This window comes from Anabrus simplex, chromosome 3 (genome assembly GCF_040414725.1).
Source record: "Anabrus simplex isolate iqAnaSimp1 chromosome 3, ASM4041472v1, whole genome shotgun sequence".
Classification (NCBI taxonomy): domain Eukaryota; kingdom Metazoa; phylum Arthropoda; class Insecta; order Orthoptera; family Tettigoniidae; genus Anabrus; species Anabrus simplex.
In genome coordinates, this window is record NC_090267.1 from 493,043,986 (window position 1) to 493,062,844 (window position 18,859).

At 38.5% G+C, this 18,859-nt stretch overlaps 1 protein-coding gene across 3 annotated transcripts in view; it reads left to right on the forward strand.

The window, feature by feature from the left end:
- Window positions 1-13,131, forward strand: part of LOC136866558 (FAST kinase domain-containing protein 1, mitochondrial) — a 147,255-nt gene extending 134,124 nt beyond the window's left edge. The window contains exon 10 of one of the 3 annotated variants that reach the window (XM_067143637.2): window positions 12,326-13,131. In XM_067143637.2, the coding sequence (XP_066999738.2) occupies window positions 12,326-12,524 (199 nt within the window). In that variant the 3' untranslated portion in view covers window positions 12,525-13,131. Of the gene's footprint in view, window positions 1-6,123; window positions 6,322-12,325 lie in introns of those variants that run through there. The other 2 variants (XM_067143639.2, XM_067143638.2) reach the window with 2 other exon arrangements.
- The last annotated feature ends 5,728 nt before the right edge of the window (window positions 13,132-18,859 follow it).

Genomic DNA, 18,859 nt, shown 5'->3' on the forward strand with positions numbered 1-18,859 from the left:
GGGCAAAACGCTGGCAACCAAGAATGAGTTAACTGGAAAATGTATAATTTCCTTATATTGCAGGCGAACATCTTGGTGGAATGATGAAGTGAGGGCAGCTTGTAAAAAAAAAAAAAAAAAAAAAAAAAAACCCCTTACCAGAAATGGCTCCAAACAAGGGCTGAGGCAGACAGGGAATTGTGTACATAGATGAAAGGAACAAAGCGAAACAAATAGTTGTTGAATCCAAAAAGAAGTCGTGGGAAGATTTGGGTAATAACCTAGAAAGGCTAGGTCAAGCAGCAGGGAAACCTTTCTGGACAGTAATAAAGAAACTTAGGAAGGGAGGGAAAAAGGAAATAAACAGTGTTTTGAGTAATTCAGGTGAACTCATAATAGATCCCAGGGAATCACTGGAGAGGTGGAGGGAATATTTTGAACATCATCTCAACATAAAAGGAAATCTTCCTGGTGGTGTTGCGAACAGCCAAGCTCATGGGGAGGAGAAAAATGATGTTGGTGAAATTACGCTTGAGGAAGTGGAAAGGATAGTAAATAAACTCCATTGTCATAAGGCAGCAGGAATAGATGAAATTAGACCTGAAATGGTGAAGTATAGTGGGAAGGCAGGGATGAAATGGCTTCATAGAGTAGTAAGATTAGCATGGAGTGTTGGTAAGTTACCTTCAGATTGGACAAAAGCAGTCATTGTACCTATGTATAAGCAAGGGAACAGGAAGGATTGCAACAATTATTGAGATATCTCATTTATTAGTATACCAGGCAAAGTATTCACTGGCATCTTGGAAGGGAGGATGCGATCAGTAGTTGAGAGGAAGTTGGATGAAAAGCAGTGTGGTTTCAGACCACAGAGGTGCTGTCAGGATCAGATTTTCAGTATGCGGCAGGTAATTGAAAAATGCTACAAGAGGAATAGGCAGTTGTGTTTATGTTTCGTAGATCTAGAGAAAGCATATGGCAGGGTACCGAGGGAAAAGATGTTCGCTATACTGGGGGCTATGGAATTAAAGTTAGATTATTAAAATCAATCAAAGGCATTTATGTTGACAATTGGGTTTCAGTGAGAATTGATGGTAGAATGAGTTCTTGGTTCAGGGTACTTACAGGGGTTAGACAAGGCTGTAATCATTCACCTTTCCTGTTCTTAGTTTACATGGATCATCTGCTTAAAGTTATACGAGTAAAATGGCAGTGAGGGATTCAGTTAAGTGGAAATGTCGTAAGCAGTCTGGCCTATGCTGACAACGGTCTTAATGGCAGATTGTGCCGAAAGCCTGCAGTCTAATATCTTAGAACTTGAAAATAGGTGCAATTAATATAGTATGAAAATTAGCCTTTTGAAGACTAAATTGATGTAAGAAATTCAACAGAATTGAATGTTAGATTGGTAATACAAAGCTAGAACAGGTAGATAATTTTAAGTATTTAGGTTGTGTGTTCTCCCAGGATGGTAATATAGTGAGATTGAATCAAGGTGTAGTAAAGCTAATGCATTTAGCTCGCAGTTGCGATCAGCAGTATTCTGTAAGAAGGAAGTCAGCTTCCAGAAGAAACTAATTTTACATTGGTCTGTTTTCAGACTAACTTTGCTTTACAGGAGCAAAAGCTGGGTGGACTCAGGATATCTTATTCATAAGTTAGAAGTAACAGACATGAAAGTAGCAAGAATGATTGTTGGTACAAACAGGTGGGAACAATGGCAGGAGGGTACTTGGAATGAGGAGATAGAGGCTAATTTAGGAATGAACTCGATGCATAAAGTTGTACGCATAAACCGGCTTTGATGGTGGGGTCATGTGAGGCGAATGGAGGAGGATAAGTTACCTAGGAGAATAATGGACTCTGTTATGGAGGGTAGAAGAAGTAGAGGGAGACCAAGACGACAATGGTTAGACTCAGTTTCTAATGATTTAAAGATAAGAGGTAGAGAACTAAATGAGGCTACAGCAGTAGTGCAAATAGAGGATTGTGGCGGCGTTTAGTAAATTCACAGAGGCTTGCAGACTGAATGCTGAAAGGCATAATGGTCTATAATGATAATGATGTATGTATGTATGTATTGCAGTTATGCATTCACTCATTCAGGACAAATATTCAGGTTCCGTGTGGGAATTAAGGTCCACATCACGTAGGTGTGGCACATAAAACCAATATTTTCTTCTTTCTTAGAGTGCCGATCCATTACCCGATGTTGTGTGTCCATATGGCAATTTTACTTTTGTTGACTGTAGTTTGAAGTAGTTCTGTCAATGAAGTATTGAACCAAATCTCCAAATCTTTTAGTCAGGTCATCGAAGGTCTTCCATGCCTATGACTGTCAGCTGTTTTCCATTTTAAGTGTTAACTCAAGGAGTCCAAACCTCTCAGAATGTCTCACTATGTGCCCCAGATATTCACTTTTTCTTCACAGTTTTAACCATTTCTACTTCCTTCCTGAGTCTCTGCAATACTTCGTGATTTGTTACGTGGTCTGTCCAGAAGATTCTTAATCTTTTAAGTGCTGAGTTACCATTTGACTGTTTGGTACCTCAATGCTGAGTTTTTTCATTCGTATGTAGAAATAATTGTAGAAGCCTCAATTTTTAACTTATCAGTGGGGTGATTAGCTTAAAATGTTTATAAATGTTGGTTGTTTATAAATCTAAATGCAAATGTAAAATCCTACATTTATCTTCCATATTATTTTGAGAGAAAACAAAATTACACTTATGAGCCCTTGGGTGCATTACCTTTATACAAAGTAAGGAGCCCAAAATAATATTATTTCCTAAAATCTGTAGGCAACTAATACATGTAACTGCTTAGAAGTATATAAGTTGATATTTTAAAATACTTTCCAAACCTGGAATGTGGTGATAGTTAAATATTTTCTACTGGTTGGTTGTGATGCAAGTTTGTTGGCCCTCAGAGCCTGTCACAGTTACCTGAAACTCTGGTGAAGAAAAGTAATCCGTCCACCACAAAGTAGCGATAAAATAGCTTTTGTACACACCGTGTTTTTCTTCTTTAGTTTAGAAGGAGGCTCAGTTTCTCTCTCACATACAATATTTTCAGCACTCTCTCTATGACTCTCACTTTCAAAATCGCTTAACAATTCCTTAAAATGATTATCTCCATCATCACTATCCGCTGTGGTTAATAACTGAAAGATTCTGTGATCCGAAATAACATCGCTGCAAGAGCAAATGGTTGTTGTTCCGCCATGTTTGTTTACATCACAGATGAACTCCACATATGTCTACCAAGAGCTCTGTAAGTTACTTCCCGAAGCTATAATCTCTGATCAGTTAGTTCTACATAATGCCCAACAGACGGCAGAACATGTCAGTGATCAAATTCGCACTCGAAAGTGAACCGGGGAACTCAAAAAAATTAAAATTCTCGCGCACCGTCTATAGACGGGCGTAGCACTAGTGGACCGGCCGCGTCAGCCCGTCTATAGGCAGGCGTAGCACTCATTGGGTTAATATGCATCTGTAGACCCACATCTCAAACACTTCTAATTTTTTTTTACTGGTTGCAGTCAGTGTCTGTGTTTCTGCACCATATAGCAAGACTGAAGACATAGCATTTCACCAGTAGAAGTTTAGTCTGAAAGTTCAGATGGTAAGTTTTCAGAATAGAACTATTCTTGACAAAGGCATTTCGTGCCTGTTCTGTTCGACATTTGATTTTGAGCGATTGGTCCCAACAAGAAATGACACAGCTCTGTAGGTATTTAAACTTCTTCACTCTCTTAATTTTTCTATCATTTAGAATTCATTTTTCTTGAAATGTTTTGTTGTTTACTTCTTCTTCTTCTCCTTTGTTTCCCTTTTCCAGTCTTTTGGATTGGGTTGTGAATCAAGGACCTCCACAGTTTTCCATCTCTCCCTTCCTCCAATATTTCCCGTACTTCTACTCTTCTCTTCTCTGTACTCTCCTTCATTGTATCCATCCACCTCTTTCTGGGCCTTCCCCGTTATCTTCCTCCTATTATTTTCTCTGTAAATACAGTAGAACCTCGTTAATTCAAAATCGGTTAATTCAAAATCTCGCCTAATTCGAAGCAGGTCTCGTTCCCGGAAACATGAGGTACGGTTTTACATGTTATTTAAATCGTTTAATGCGAAATACGAATAATTTATCATTCGAAGAACAATGTCGGTCCCGTTACCGAAATTCAGACTTTTAATTCGAAGCTTCCTTTACATATTGAAAAAAGAAATAGTATTTTACAGAGCAATTTAAATTCAAAATTTCTCCGCGTCATGAAAGAACGAGTCTTCCGGAACATGCAGGGGTAACTTTGTGCACTTTCACCTACTTCGCGCGTGTCTACAGTGTACTTCATATCTGCTATGTTCGAGCGGAATCGTAATTAACGCCACAATATCACATAGCAGGCAGTGTGCGGAGAGGTAGAATCCGCGAACACTGGTGATGGCGACAGTTGGCGAAAAAGCGTGGCTTATAGCCTATAATCAATTCGTACGCACCAAACAATATTGTCTATGCCGATGAAACTGCATTGTTTGTTTGTTTTATTTCTTTTAATGCTGAGGCCAAACAGACTTTTAAAGGAGAGAATTGCCAGCCAGAAAATGTACTGTGTTGCTATGCAGTGCACATGGAAGCAAGAGACTTCCTTCCCCATCATAGGAAAGATCGAAAAGTCACGATGTTTTAAGGGCGTCGGGTGCTTTCCATGCCAGTACAAGGCATCTAAAAATGCAAAAGATAAAGCATTTGCACAGGGGAGCCAACATAATTTTTCCTCATCTTTGAATCGTGTTTTTCTTCCTTTCGTTGCGTGACGTTATATTTTGTCGTTGTTTTATACAAGTGCTTTATTTGAATAATGTATGGACCTTGTTGGATACATTTTTGAAATAGTGTTTTCTATGGCATTTGAAAAGTTTAAACTGAGAATCAAGATGATTGCATGCATTAATGGGTCTTAGAGTGCCATGGCAGAAATCATACAATTATAGTCACTGTATTGGTGTTGTAATGTGGACAGAAGCGAGGGACTTTCTCCCCTTATCGTAGGAAATTTCTATAAGCCGCGACGTTTTATGGGCATTGGGTACTCTCCATGCAAGCACAAGGCATCTAAAATGCATACAGTACAGTAACCCAACGAATAAAGCACTTGCACAGGCGAGCCAGTATAGATTTCTCCTCGTCTTTGAATAATGTTTTCTTTTATTTTGATTTCACTGCGTGAGGTTATGTTTGCCGGTCAGTTATCAAAGTGCATTATTTGAATACTGTAAATGCACCTTGTTGGATACATTTTGGAAATAGTTTTTTTCTATGGCATTTGAGAGCTTTAAACTGTGAATCAAAGTTAATTGCATGCAGTAACGGGTCTTAGAATATATTGTGATGCCACAAGGGTTGGCATTTCCAAAGTACGTGTTGGCGGTTAATTCGAAATCACGTAATTTGAAGTCCGATTTTTGCATCCCTATGACTCTGAATTAACGAGGTTTTACTTACTACCTATCGAACTCTGTCATCTTCCATTCTCATCCGGTGTCCTTACCCTTTCAGCTTCTGCTACTGGTCTCTATCATATTTTACGGTTTAGGGAATCCAATTCTCTCTCTGATTTTTATGTTTTCGATTTTATTCCTTCGTGTCTTCCCAATTATTCCTCTAAGGAGTTTCATCTCAGCTGCTTGGATTCTGCTTTCATCATGTTTTGTTGTTGTCCACGTGCCTGCAACATATGTCAAAATTGGTGTGTAATACATTGAGTACAGAATTTTCTTACATTTCTCTGGGACTATACTTCTCAACACATTGGTAAAACACATTGGCTTGTTGGACCCTCTTTCCAATTTCTTTGTTTATTTTCCCATCTTCTGCAAGTATACTCTCCAAATATTTAAAGCTTTTCACAACTTCTGATGGTCTTCCATTTACTTCAATATTCCCTCTTCCTTCTCTGTTACTTCTCATCTCTACTGTCTTATTCTACTTCACACTTATTTTCATTCCATATTTGTTTGAAAAACCTGACAAACTAAGGGAGAACCAATGGCTATGGGCAGAGGAGTTCACCCTTAGTGGGCTTGTTGAAGACTTTGTGTAGGAAATGACACATAAATTTAACAGGAAACTGTTGTCTTGCAGATGTGGCAGGGGACTGCTAAAGGCTAAGGGAGATGACCCTGACTGAAAATCTCCTCTAACATTAGGCCTAGTAAGTCAGTTGGAGAGTAATTGCAATCACTTTCAAGACAAATATGAGCCTCGGATCGAAAACTCAAGACTACGACAACAGCTATAGTCCTCTCCGTGTAAGGACGTACCCTAAGGGTGCAACCTTACCCTTTCTCCTCTGTAATATTAAGGTATTGATTTATAGTTACTTTTCTTGCTATTGGGTATTTTGCAGGTCTTTTTCAGTGTCGGTAACCATACAGTTTAGGGACCCTACTTGCCGATACGACGTCTTACATTTACCGTTAATCTGGCACGTTGGCAACGTTCAATCACTGTTCTAGCGTGAATTGCGGGTTGCCACCGCATTGCCGTTAAAGTCACTAGTGATACATTTGCGAGAATATTTAAAGCATATTTTCTTTTCCTATGGGATTGTAAATTATTTGGCTAATACCAGGTAAGTAGAATTGTGGCAAGTTCGGATAATGCATTTAATAACATAGTTTGTGTGAAATGATGAAAGTGCTCAAATACGCCAGTCTCATGTCTAGATGTACCGGGACATGAAATAACTCTTGTAGGACGAAACTTTGGCAGTAGAACTTATAACATTATTATTTTCAAATTCGCAGTGAACTTGAAAGCTGACCTAATTTCCGTTCACGGAGCTTGGCACATTAGTATTCCTATTTGTTTCTTGATAAGCTTGAAGATATAACCAGCCTGCAGGCTGAAAATATGCCCAATAATCTCTCTCCTTACTGGTTACCGGTATTGAAGAGAGAAGGAAATGTTCGCGCAAAAGAAAGGGAAGTCATTGGATGTCTGGAACTTTCGAAAATCACACTGCAAAGACTTATTAAATAAATTGCATCGTTTAACACACCTCTCGTTTCAAGAATATGGTTATAGTAGGCCTACTGTATATCAAAATAAAGACAGATATATGTAACATTAATTTGAGTGAGAAAGTGTGTTTATTTCCTTAATTCCTCATTGAGCGTAGAAATCGACTTAATTATGAATATCTTGATTTATTTCATCTTAACTTTTATCATTTACTAGGGTAGGGGAACATTCATTATCGGTGTTTACATTGAGGTTAGTTTGTTATGGTTATGTCTGGTGATTATAATATGTAACCAGGCAGGTTGGCAGCAGTGATCAGCCATTACAAAAAAGAGAAAAGAAAAACATCGGGCGGCAATATTTACTTTCTGGGGTATTGCCTTACGTGGCGATTACTATAGGTGCGTATGACGGCTTACAGCCTGAAGTTTCACCAGCTACGAAACCCAAATCAAGACACAGTTGCCGGATTGGAACCTTAAATATTCTGACACTGACAAATAAAACTGAAGAAATAGTTGATATGATGGAAAGGAAAGGAGGAAAATTCTTATCATGGGGATGAGTGAAACCATATGGAAGGCAACAAGGAATAAGTCTCCTCTGTCTAGACTGTAAACTGTACTGGTCTGGAAATAACTTGGAGTCAAGAAATGGAGTAGGCTTTATACTTCATAAAGATATTGATGATTGTAGTCAGATTGAATTTGTCAATTATTAATGTGTCAGTAAATTGGAATGGAGACAAATATCATGTAATCCAGGTCTATGCTCCACAATCAAGATGTTCAAATGAAGAAAAAGAAGCCTTCCTGTCCAACTTGGAAGAACATATGGACTGTGAAAATTTGTTAGTAATGGGAGATTTTAATTCTCAGGTTGGATCAGACAGATTGGGCTATGAATCCTCCCTGGGTCCTCATGGAATGGGGAATAGGACGACAGAGGGTGAACATCTTCTAGATCTTTGTATGAGGAACAATATGGTTGTAAGTAACACTTGGTTCAAGAAAAGGGACACGCATAAGTTCACAAGATATAGTTGGGACGATCAATATGGAACTGTAATTGATTATATACTCGCTGACCAAGAAGTTTGGAAGATTGTAAATGATGTCAAAGTAATTCCTAGTGAAAATTTGGATGGAGATCCCAGGCTGTTGGTTACAGATATCACAAAGAGAAGACCTCCTAAAGTCGACAACAAAAAAACACCAAAAATAAAAACTTGGAGACTTTCTGAACCAAAGGTGAAGAAAATGTTTTGAGAAAATATTCAGAAGATGTTACAAAAAGAAGATCTGAGATCTGCAAATGAGATATGGGATAACCAGAGGAGAGTATTGGTGAAGACAGCTGAGAGAGTATCTGGAAGGCAAAACCGAATAAGAAAATCCAAAGAAACAGCATGGTGGAATGAGGATGTAAAAGCTGCTGTCAAAGCTAGAAATAGTGCAAGAAGAGCTTTGTACTGTGCCAGAGTGCGAGGAAATCCAAGTGAAATCGAGGATAAACTATCATTTTGCAGAGAAAAAAGATTACAGGTCAAAAGAATAGTTGACAATGATAAAAGGAAATGCAAAGAAGATCTTATCAATAGAATAGGGCAAGACAAACACAAGAAGCTCCTGTATAGGATTGCTAAAAACAAAAGAAATGATAATAGTACTAACAACACAGAAGAACTTCCAGTCAGAGAGGTAACTAGAAATGAAAATTAAATATTACAGGAGTTCAGTAGATATTTCAATCACTTACTGAACTGTAATACAACTTACGACACACAAGATGACCCTCTAAACCGTATAAATTATGATGTAGAAAGTTTGACCGGGCTGGAAGTGGAGATAGCAATATGTAAAATGAAAAACAACAAGTCTGCAGGATTGGATGAGTTCAGTGTGGACATGATCAAAGCACTTAGAGAACCTGGAATACAATGGTTGTACAGAGTACTAAATAAAATTTGGGAAGGAAATGAAATCCCCAGTGACTGGAGGCAAGGAGTGATTGTTCCACTATTTAAGAAAGGTGACTGAAAGAAGTATAACAACTATAGAGGCGTAACCCTTCTACCTCATGGGTTAAAAATATATGAGACCATCCTGGAGAGAAAAATCAGAAAATTTGTTGAACCTAAACTTGAGGAAGAACAACGTGGATATAGAGCAAACAGATCAACGCTAGACCTCATTTTTTCGACGTCTATGCATCTGCATTAACTATATAAAGTATTTAAACTAAACACGTACCATACACTTTCAATATTTGTCTCAATGTCCATCAAATTATATTTGTTATGCTTTGTATCCACTGGTCGGTTGTATACACACACGTTTATCATATTCTAGTAGGTTGTTATTATTATCATCGAAATTATCTTTTCATTTAGTTGTATATCTTATTACCATCCTCTACGTCCTGGATCCCTCTGGGCTATATTCCACTGCGCACAAAAGTGTTTAGTCATTATTATTATCATCAGTAATATTGATGTTAAACCTGTACCCCACCGGGCGAGTTGGCAGTGCGCGTAGAGGCGCGCGGCTGTGAGCTTGCATCCGAGAGATAGTAGGTTCGAATTCCACTATCGTCAGCCCTGAAAATGGTTTTCCGTGGTTTCCCATTTTCACACCAGGCAAATGCTGGGGCTGTACCTTAATTAAGGCCACGGCCGCTTCCTTCCAACTCCTAGGCCTTTCCTATCTCATCATCGCCATAAGACCTATCTGTGTCGGCGCGACGTAAAGCCCCTAGCAAAAAAAACCTGTACCCTGTCATTGACCACTAGCTTCGGGCTAACATATGGTCACCATGTGGTGCCAGAGTACTATAATAACCTAGTAACAGTTGATAAGATCGTGACAATGATAACACTAGCCTGCAAAAAAAACTTTTTTGTGCGGTAAAAACGAAACTAGGTGGGTTTTATGAATTTCTTAACGCAGAATTCGAGAAAAAATTTAGTTTTGGCGAATCACGTCTGGTTTGGTGGCAATTTTACAAAATATTATTTTGTTCTTCCGTAAAATTGTTGATACTTAGTATTGATTAAATTTGATGTATTAAAGTAAATTTCAGCTTGCAAAACGTAATCATATTTTTCATGCATTGAATACACATAAATGCTGCTTTGTAAGCAGGTAGATAGTATGTATTATATTTTTAATGTATATTGAAATTCGTGAAACTGAAGCATAAAGCGCCTATTTAGTTTCGACTGTACAGTTGCTTTTAAATTAATATAACCGTACCTTGAATGAAAATTACACGGTTAAACATACATAGTTTTGTTACTTACATTATGAGCAAGTTAGATTCACACCTCCGTCTTTTCCCGTTTTCCGTGGAATTTCCGGGATTTTGAAGTTCTTGAATGATCTCTAGAAGGTTCGTCTCGTGCAATCGACCAACAGTAATCGGCCATCATATTCACATCCCAACGTCCCTGATAGCGTCGTTCTACATCTTTGAGATCCTGGTGAAACCTTGCACCTTGTTCTTCACTGACAGCTCCTAAATTTAGAGGGAAATAATACAGATGCGAAGCTAAGAAATGAAGCTTAAGGCTCATATTACAACCGAGTTCCTTAAACTTTACCAACATTTTCCTTACAATTTCTTTTTATTGAGAGTCCTTAATGTTGCCAAGGAATTTAGTCACTACATCTTTGAATGCATTCCATGCCTCTTTCTCAATTTTGGTCATCGTGTCTGTGAAAATTTTATCCTTCATCTGTTTACGAATCTGTGGTCCATCAAATACGCCTTCTTTGATTTTTGCATCTGATAATGAGGGAAATTTAGTGGATAAATATTGGAAGCATAGGCTACTTTTATCTAATACCTTGACATACAGTTTCATCAATCCAAATTTGATGTGCAAGGGTGGAAGTAGAATTTTTTCACGGTCAATAAGACTTACATTCAAGACATTTTTGGATTCTGGTTGTAGTTGTTTCCTTTCTGTCCAATTCACTGTATCCCAATGTTTATCCCGTGCCCTGCTATCCCATTCGCATAAGAAACAGGGAAATTTTGTGTAGCATTTTTGTTGTCCCAGCAACAATCCAATGATCTTCAAATCACCGCAAATTTGCCACCCATGTTCATGATATTTAATTTTTTCAAGCACCAACTTTAAGGTCTCGTATGTTTCAGACATTTTTGTGGAGTGTGCAAGTGGACGGATGCCAGAACATTTGTATTATGAAGCAAAACAGCCTTTAAACTTATTTTGGAAGAGTCAATAAAAACACGCCAGTTACTAGGATCATACTCTTTCTCTCCCAATCGACGTAGAAGATTTGAAACATCCGTACAAAATACAAGTTCATCTTCTTGAGTATAATACTTTCAGACTGTTATCTTTGAAAGGAAACTGCTTTATCAGTCCATCATAAATATTGCATAAGGGCTGGGGCTTTTAACACGTCTGATTATTCAAGTGGTCTAAGATGAAAGACAAACTCTCAACTGTCTTACCTTCAATCCTACATATCTCGCGGTCTATTGCGTTTCTGGGGGAGTTTGTTATGAATTTACCAGGAAATCGCCAACTACAAAATGAAAATTTAGACAGCAATAAACCTATAATAAAATGCAAACAATAACAAATCAAATCACATAATTGTATTCTAAAAAAAGTTGCACGAGAACATCTCTCAACATTACATCTTACGAATTCATGCAGATACTAAAACACCGAATTGCGTCAAAACTAGACGTGATAGGAAAAAAATAGCATCATTTTCGGAATCAGGGCAATGATTTCCATAAGAATTACATATTTTCTATTTTACCGCAAAATCATGTTGGCTAGTGTAATTACATGATTGCAGCACCACAACACAAATGTAACATGTTACCGACTTAGTGTCAACTTAGCCAGCATACAGATACGATATGACGCAAACACAGAGCTGTTGTGAGTTTTATGTCTGTGTTTCTATATTTTTATCTGCATGGTTCATCTTTTCCTAAATCTTGCTTCCCTAGTTTTAATATTCATCTCAGTAACTTTTTCGTTTTCCGTCCAGATTTCGTTAGTGTTTTATAACTTTTAGTATATGAATTTTATGTTAATTCTGGACAGCCGAAGATGACCTAATGCAGCCGAAACATGTCCTGTAATTTTAATAAGATGTTTTTACAATGAATTGTAAATAAACTTATAAGTATTGGCTAGATGGAGCCAATATACTAGTTTTTCAACTTATATAACATAATTGTCAATACGGATCCAAAATGAAATTTATTTCATGTAAAATTACAGAACTACTTTGTTGTATGTTATATAAAGTGGGGTCCTTTGTTGCAGGTTAGCAGTATTGCTGCATAAAGAGGATGCCTTCTGCAGGAACATGGTTTTGCTGAAGGGCCCCCATCAGTTGAAGCAGCGCCACTTAGAAATGTTAGGATATCGTGTTGTACAGCTCTTGCATACGGAATGGAACTCGATGTACATGGCTGAGCCAGGTGTCAAGCATAACCACATCAATAACCTAATCTGGACATAATGTGATAATGTAGTACAAGCTAATAAAATGATCTTGTTTTTATTTTAATTCTAAAGCTTTTATTTATTCATCACCATTAATTTTACAAACTCTGATCTTGTAGCTAGCTACCCATTAAATCTTCATCATCTCATCATCTTCCAAGTTTCACTCATGAGTTGTCATATGAACAGTTGTCAAAATTCTGATCCACTCTTAAAGTAACCTCTTCAGTGGCATGCCTCAGAAATTCTCGGGTGGCACACGCCCATAACGTCACTGCCTGAGAAATTCTCGTTTAGCTCCAGTGTTCATTTTGCGATCACCCAATAATTTTTCGGGTACTGTAATCTCTTTGGCAAATGTTTTCTAACATTCTCAACAGATGATGGGCGAGTTTCCAGCAGTATTCATGAAATCTCTGGCCTAAAATATGCCTTATCTTCTCTACTTTACATATACAATCTCTGGCCAGCTGGCAAGGTAAACAGAAAAAGCAAGCGCGAAATGGAAGAGATGTCTGTTTTAAACCAAAATAAGGAACTACATCGAAGATGAATCTCTAAGTGACATTAGTATTTCTGATAGTAGTGATAACAATTCTATTGATTCTTTGGATGATGACCTCCTTAGTATTTCTAGTGAAAGTGAAGAAGATATTACATTACGTAGGACATGTTGAACATACATTCGTGTGGAAAAAGTGTAAACCTGGGGATACTGTGCGACCTAATATAATTACATTTATAGGAAATCCTGGAGTGAGGGTTGGATTATTACCGGAGGTGAGTGCAATTGACTGTTTTGAACTGTTTCTAACGGATGAAGTTGTAAATTTGATAGTGACCAAAATAAATGTGTGTGCTAAAAGTGCATTGAAAATCTCTGCATACAAGGGCACAGTTTTGGAAAGAAATAAACTCTTATGAAATTTGGCAGTTTATTGTGTTAGTGTTGTTGATGGGAATAATACAAAAGACTGAAATAAAAATGTATTGCTCACAGGACAGTATTCTCAAAACACCAATATTTTATGAAACCGTGTCACAGGCCTACTGTGAAAAAAAGTGTAAATAGAGTGTAAAGTAAGTTTTTATTAACCTTGAATAATATATGAATATGTTCCCTTAATAATTGTTACTCATTCCTTGCTTCCTAAAAATAAATAATTTAATCAAAAAAAAAAACCACCTCACTTTTCTGGCACAGGAGGCCTGCCAGAACTCGCCACTGAAGGGGTTAATTAAAGTGGTAGTGTTGGAGAATATAACTCATGTTCATAAAAAACAGAATGCCTTGAAAGACTAGAGATAGGAAGTTCATATTCACAGGAAATGTTCATTAGTATGTTCTGCATAAACAATTAGCATTTCAGTCACCTAGGTTCAGCATGTGTCCTGTTGCCTAGTAGGCACTGTGTCTTCCATGGGCACTGACAATTTGTTCCATGTGTGATGGCATCAACGCATATAAGGCACGAATAGCATCCTGGGGTATAACCATTCATGCTGCATTCACCTGGTTCCACAATTCACTTTGGTGGTTGGCATTGGGTCACAGCGCTGCACCCGTCATTTCACCATATCCCACACATTTTCAACTGACGACAAGTCCAATGATCGGGCTGGCCAGGACAACAGTCTGACATCCTGTGACAACAAGAAGGCATGTGTTCGTGCAGCAACATGTGGTTGTGCATTGTCCTGCTGAAATATTGCAAGCTGTCCATGTCTGCAGTCAGACCGTATCACACCGCTACTATACTAGGTCGTGCACAAAGACAGATCCCCAAGGCAGCGCGGAATAAACATTTTCTCAGATACACTAATCAGAAGACCGCCATTTTATATAACAGAGAAGCTACCATAGGACTTTAGCAAGTCAAATGGTCAACACATCCTTTTACCACAATCTAAAGAGCAATTTTCAGAAGTCAAACAGTCAACACAGCCTTTTACCATAACCAAAAGATCAACAATTAAGGAAGATATTCAATACAAATTATAAATAACAAATACCTGAAGACTGGTATACACTGTACATAGACTTTTATTCAAGTACAAGTGTTGGTTTTTTTAAAGTGCTTCACCATAGATGCTTTAAGATATTTTTCAAACATGTTTAGTAGTAAACAAGTTTTAACATCATTGTAGACGCTAATTTTAATTAAGTATACTTTTCACAAATGCCTGAAGATTGTTACAAACACTGATGTTTTATTCATGCCACCTAGTGCTGTTACAATAGTGTTTCACCATAGACGCTTTTAAATATTTTAAATATGTATTTTAGTATATAAGTTTTTTTTAAACATAATTGTAGACGTGAATTGTAATTTAAATATCATTCACACATATTACCTTACTCCCAACTTCCCTTACATCCCCCCTCTCCTTTCAGTTAAAGCACCTAGAGCAGGGATGGCGAACCTATGCCATGCGTGTCACCTAGTGACACGCGAACACGATTTCAGTGGCACACCACATGCACATATTAATTTTTTATATACGTTTTGTACTATAGACTATACATAACTCATGCGATAGTGTTTCATGTTTAAGAAATTAATACTGAAAATCTAAATTCTAGCGCCATTCGGATGTGCATTATGGCAATGCTACAACACTGATAGGTCCGAGTCAAGTTAGATAAATATCAGATGTGGCCGATGAGCCATTCGCTCACCCTCATCAGTCAATTAGTGAAGTTTGGCTTGTGTGTGGTTGCCAGCATTGCATAATTATTCTTAGTGAGTAACTGTTTATTGTTTTAAATTTTGTAAGACGAATAGTTGTGAAGAGATTATCCCAATTTCGAGATTTGGAGAAACTATCGCACTTTATTTCAAAACCTCATATTGCACAAATGAGTGATATTAAGATAATTTTTTGAGTGGTTAGATACTGACAGTTTAGAAATGGAGTTGACTGAATTTCAAGAAAGCAGTACGTGGGTGAACAAATTCGTACAACTTGGTGAAGCATTGGTGAAAATCGAGTGTGCTGTTGATGGTGAATAGTCTCTCCGGGAGCCGGAGAACTTAATACTTGAACAGTGGAACAGCCTTCCACAAATGTTTTTGGCCATAAAGAAACTTGTTATAACGCGAGCAACTGTTTTCCACAATGAACGTTAGAAACTGTCTTGGATCAGAACTAAATGCTTCTCGTATGTTATTGAAGACAAGTTACAAATCCAATATAAATAACATGGCTACTCAGTATTTTTGCGGTATTGGCAAAATACGACCACGAAACACGCAGTCAAAAGTTTTATTTTACAATGTATATGTAATAATATATTATGAAACATAATTTGGAATCAGGGGTGGAAGGCGTGGAGGAGTGGGGGGTTGGTTAGCCACTACAAACGAAAATAACAAGTGGCACAGTAGACAGTTCAGAATAATAAACCAGACTTAAAATGGCACACTAGTTGGAAAAGGTTCATCATTCCTGAGCTAGAGCAATACTTTTTAGGATCCCATGGGACATAGTTTTAAGTTTTAGTGCTTACTGTCCAAATGTTTTCATCTAAGCTATTTATATACAGCTGAAGATGACCACTAAGTGGTCAAAACATGTTCTGTGTATCGATTAGGTAGCTTTTAAATGGATTTGTTGACTGCTGAAATATGGCGTCTGGGGTGTCGTGCCGAAAGGGTATAGCTATGGGTCGCAGGATGTCATTGTTGTAGGTCAGATTGGTCACAGTGCCCTGTGGTTGTATCCAATAGCACCTCACACCATAAGGCCTTGAGTTGGTGCTGTATGTCTTGTGCAATTGCAGTCAATGTGATGCCTCTCCCCCTGTTTGCGGCGAACCATAATGCGGCCATCATTTTCAAACAAACAGAAACTGGATTTGTCTGAAAACACTGTCTACTGACATTCCTGTCCCCAGTGACATCGTTCCTTACACCATTGCAGTCTAGCATGTTTTTGCACATTAGTCAAAGGTAGGCGGAGAAGTGAACAACGCGCCAGTAACCAAGACCGTAATAAGTGGCGATGGACTGTCACTCCTGATAGTGTACGATGTGTTGCACTGTTCCACAGTTGCGCCAGAGCCGAGGAGGACGTAGATCTGTCCTGCAATGCCATTCAGATGAGGTGTCGATCTTCTCGGGCGGGGGGGGGGGTTCTGGGTGGTGAGATCAGACCCGTCTCGCCATGTTCTACGGTCTTCTGTGAACCTTTCTGCACACACCCGTTGTACTACTGACACACTTCGTCCCACACGACCAGCAATTTCCTGGATGGATGCACACGTTCTCTCATGCTAATAATACGCCCTCCTTCAAACTCACTCATTTGACGGTACAGTTCTCGGATACATCTGCGAGGCATCCTACACGTCTGCTCGAGTCACACTGATCCATTACCTTCAGTTTATAGCGACAACCAGAGCCGCAGGCATATTTTACCAGTCGGTGGTGGTGCGCAGAGATATCGTTGTGGACCTTGAACCCGAAGGCCAGCATGGTTCAAATGTTAATCATTTCTTCAGAACATACTAGTGCACGTGCCCTGTAAATATGAACTTCCTATCTCTAATCTTGCAAGGGGTGGACATTAATGCTGCATAGCCGGACACAGATGTCACTCCAGAAATCGGCAACAGTAGTCACTGCAAGAAATCAGCTTCATTTTCCGTATCAAATCCTATTTACAATGAATCAATAATAGTAAGTAAGTATACTTATAGAAGTATCAAAAAGGTGGAAATTTACTGTTATTGATTCATTGTAAACAGTAGTCACTGTCCACGGGTTGTCCCTCAGGCACAGCATGTGTAAGAATAACACCCTCGTAGTCGCATGCCACAGTCAGCATAAGCTTCACCCAACTGGACAAATCTAGGAGTCGCCATTCATTTGACTGACACTTTAATTCAGGTTCATAGGCTTGTGCCCACGTCTCATGAATGGCAACAATACACTGCCGAAATGCGTCTCCTTTGTTACGGTATCTGTCCAGGTGGATGCCAGTCAGTGCATACCAGTGCCATTTCTGTACATCGGTGAGTTGATGTGGAACCCAACGGGATGGAATTTTCCTCATGTTAAGACATTTATTTCATCAGCATGTGCCTCACCGTTTGATGATAGAGACCAACTTTTATGGATAATTCCCGGACAGTCCATCGATGGTCTACGGAAACGAGGCCACTCACGATGTGAGGAATAGATGGCCAACCTGTGCGGTACAAATCCGCAGTCTCGTTCCAACCCGCATGAAACGCCTTGACCCATTGTGCAACCGTCCTATACGGCAATGCATTCTCACCACAGGCTTCATGTAATCATCAATAACATTCAGATGCATTTTTGCCATGGGCAACCTTGATTTTAATCCATGAACACTGGTCACCTTTTGAAAACATCCTTTAGAGCAGTGAAGTTGACACACTTCACTTCAAACCACACAGCAACAACACTCCCAACTGGATGCCCGTCAAATGCACACTACACGTGGACAATAGTGTCACATGACCAGGCACACCCGATCTTCTGCAAGTGTCTGGACTATGTTACCACTACTTTATTTATTATTTATAGCCCTCGTACATCACCATGGAGTTAAAAATAAGCTGCTTGATATCCTGAGGTCATACCTAGGTCGTCATAAACAAGCAGTATAAGTTAAAAGCATGGTGTCATCTAATCTTTACATAAAAATTGTGGTTCACAGGGCTCAGCATTAGGACCATGTTTTTAATGCAAATAAATAATCTTGTTTACAGTGTAAACTCTACAACCAGTTCAATCTTATATGCAGATGATACAACTTTCATAACAAACACTGATACTGTAGACAAAGTTAGACAGCTAACAGAGGATACCTTACATTCAGCAACTGAAAGGTTTACAACAAACAAGCTCTTGCTAAATTCCAACTAAACTCAAATACTGATATTTAACTCAAACACTCATCAAATTATTAAAGGAAATGACCCTCTCAAGCTGTTAGGATTGTAATTGGATGCTAAACTTTGGATGCACACATAGATTTTATCACATGGAAATTGTCAAAGGTATTGTATTTACTTAGGGCCCTTACTTATTAAGTCCCACGAAAGTTCCTGTTAAAGGCATACTTTGCAATTAGCATTGGGCAATATGGAATTTAGAGTTTGTCAATGAAGATATTTATAAAATAAGGCGTTAGCTGGAATCGCTGCTAAGAATATCAGAAAGGGGAACTGAAGATAATTGTGTAGTCACATTGGATGTAAGGCCCTTTGCAGAGAGCCCTAGATAGTTGAAGAAGCCTTTCTCGTGGACAGTCAAGATTTTCTTCTGATGACGCAGAGCATAGTTCTCTGCGAAACGTAAAGAATTTCACCTTATTTTC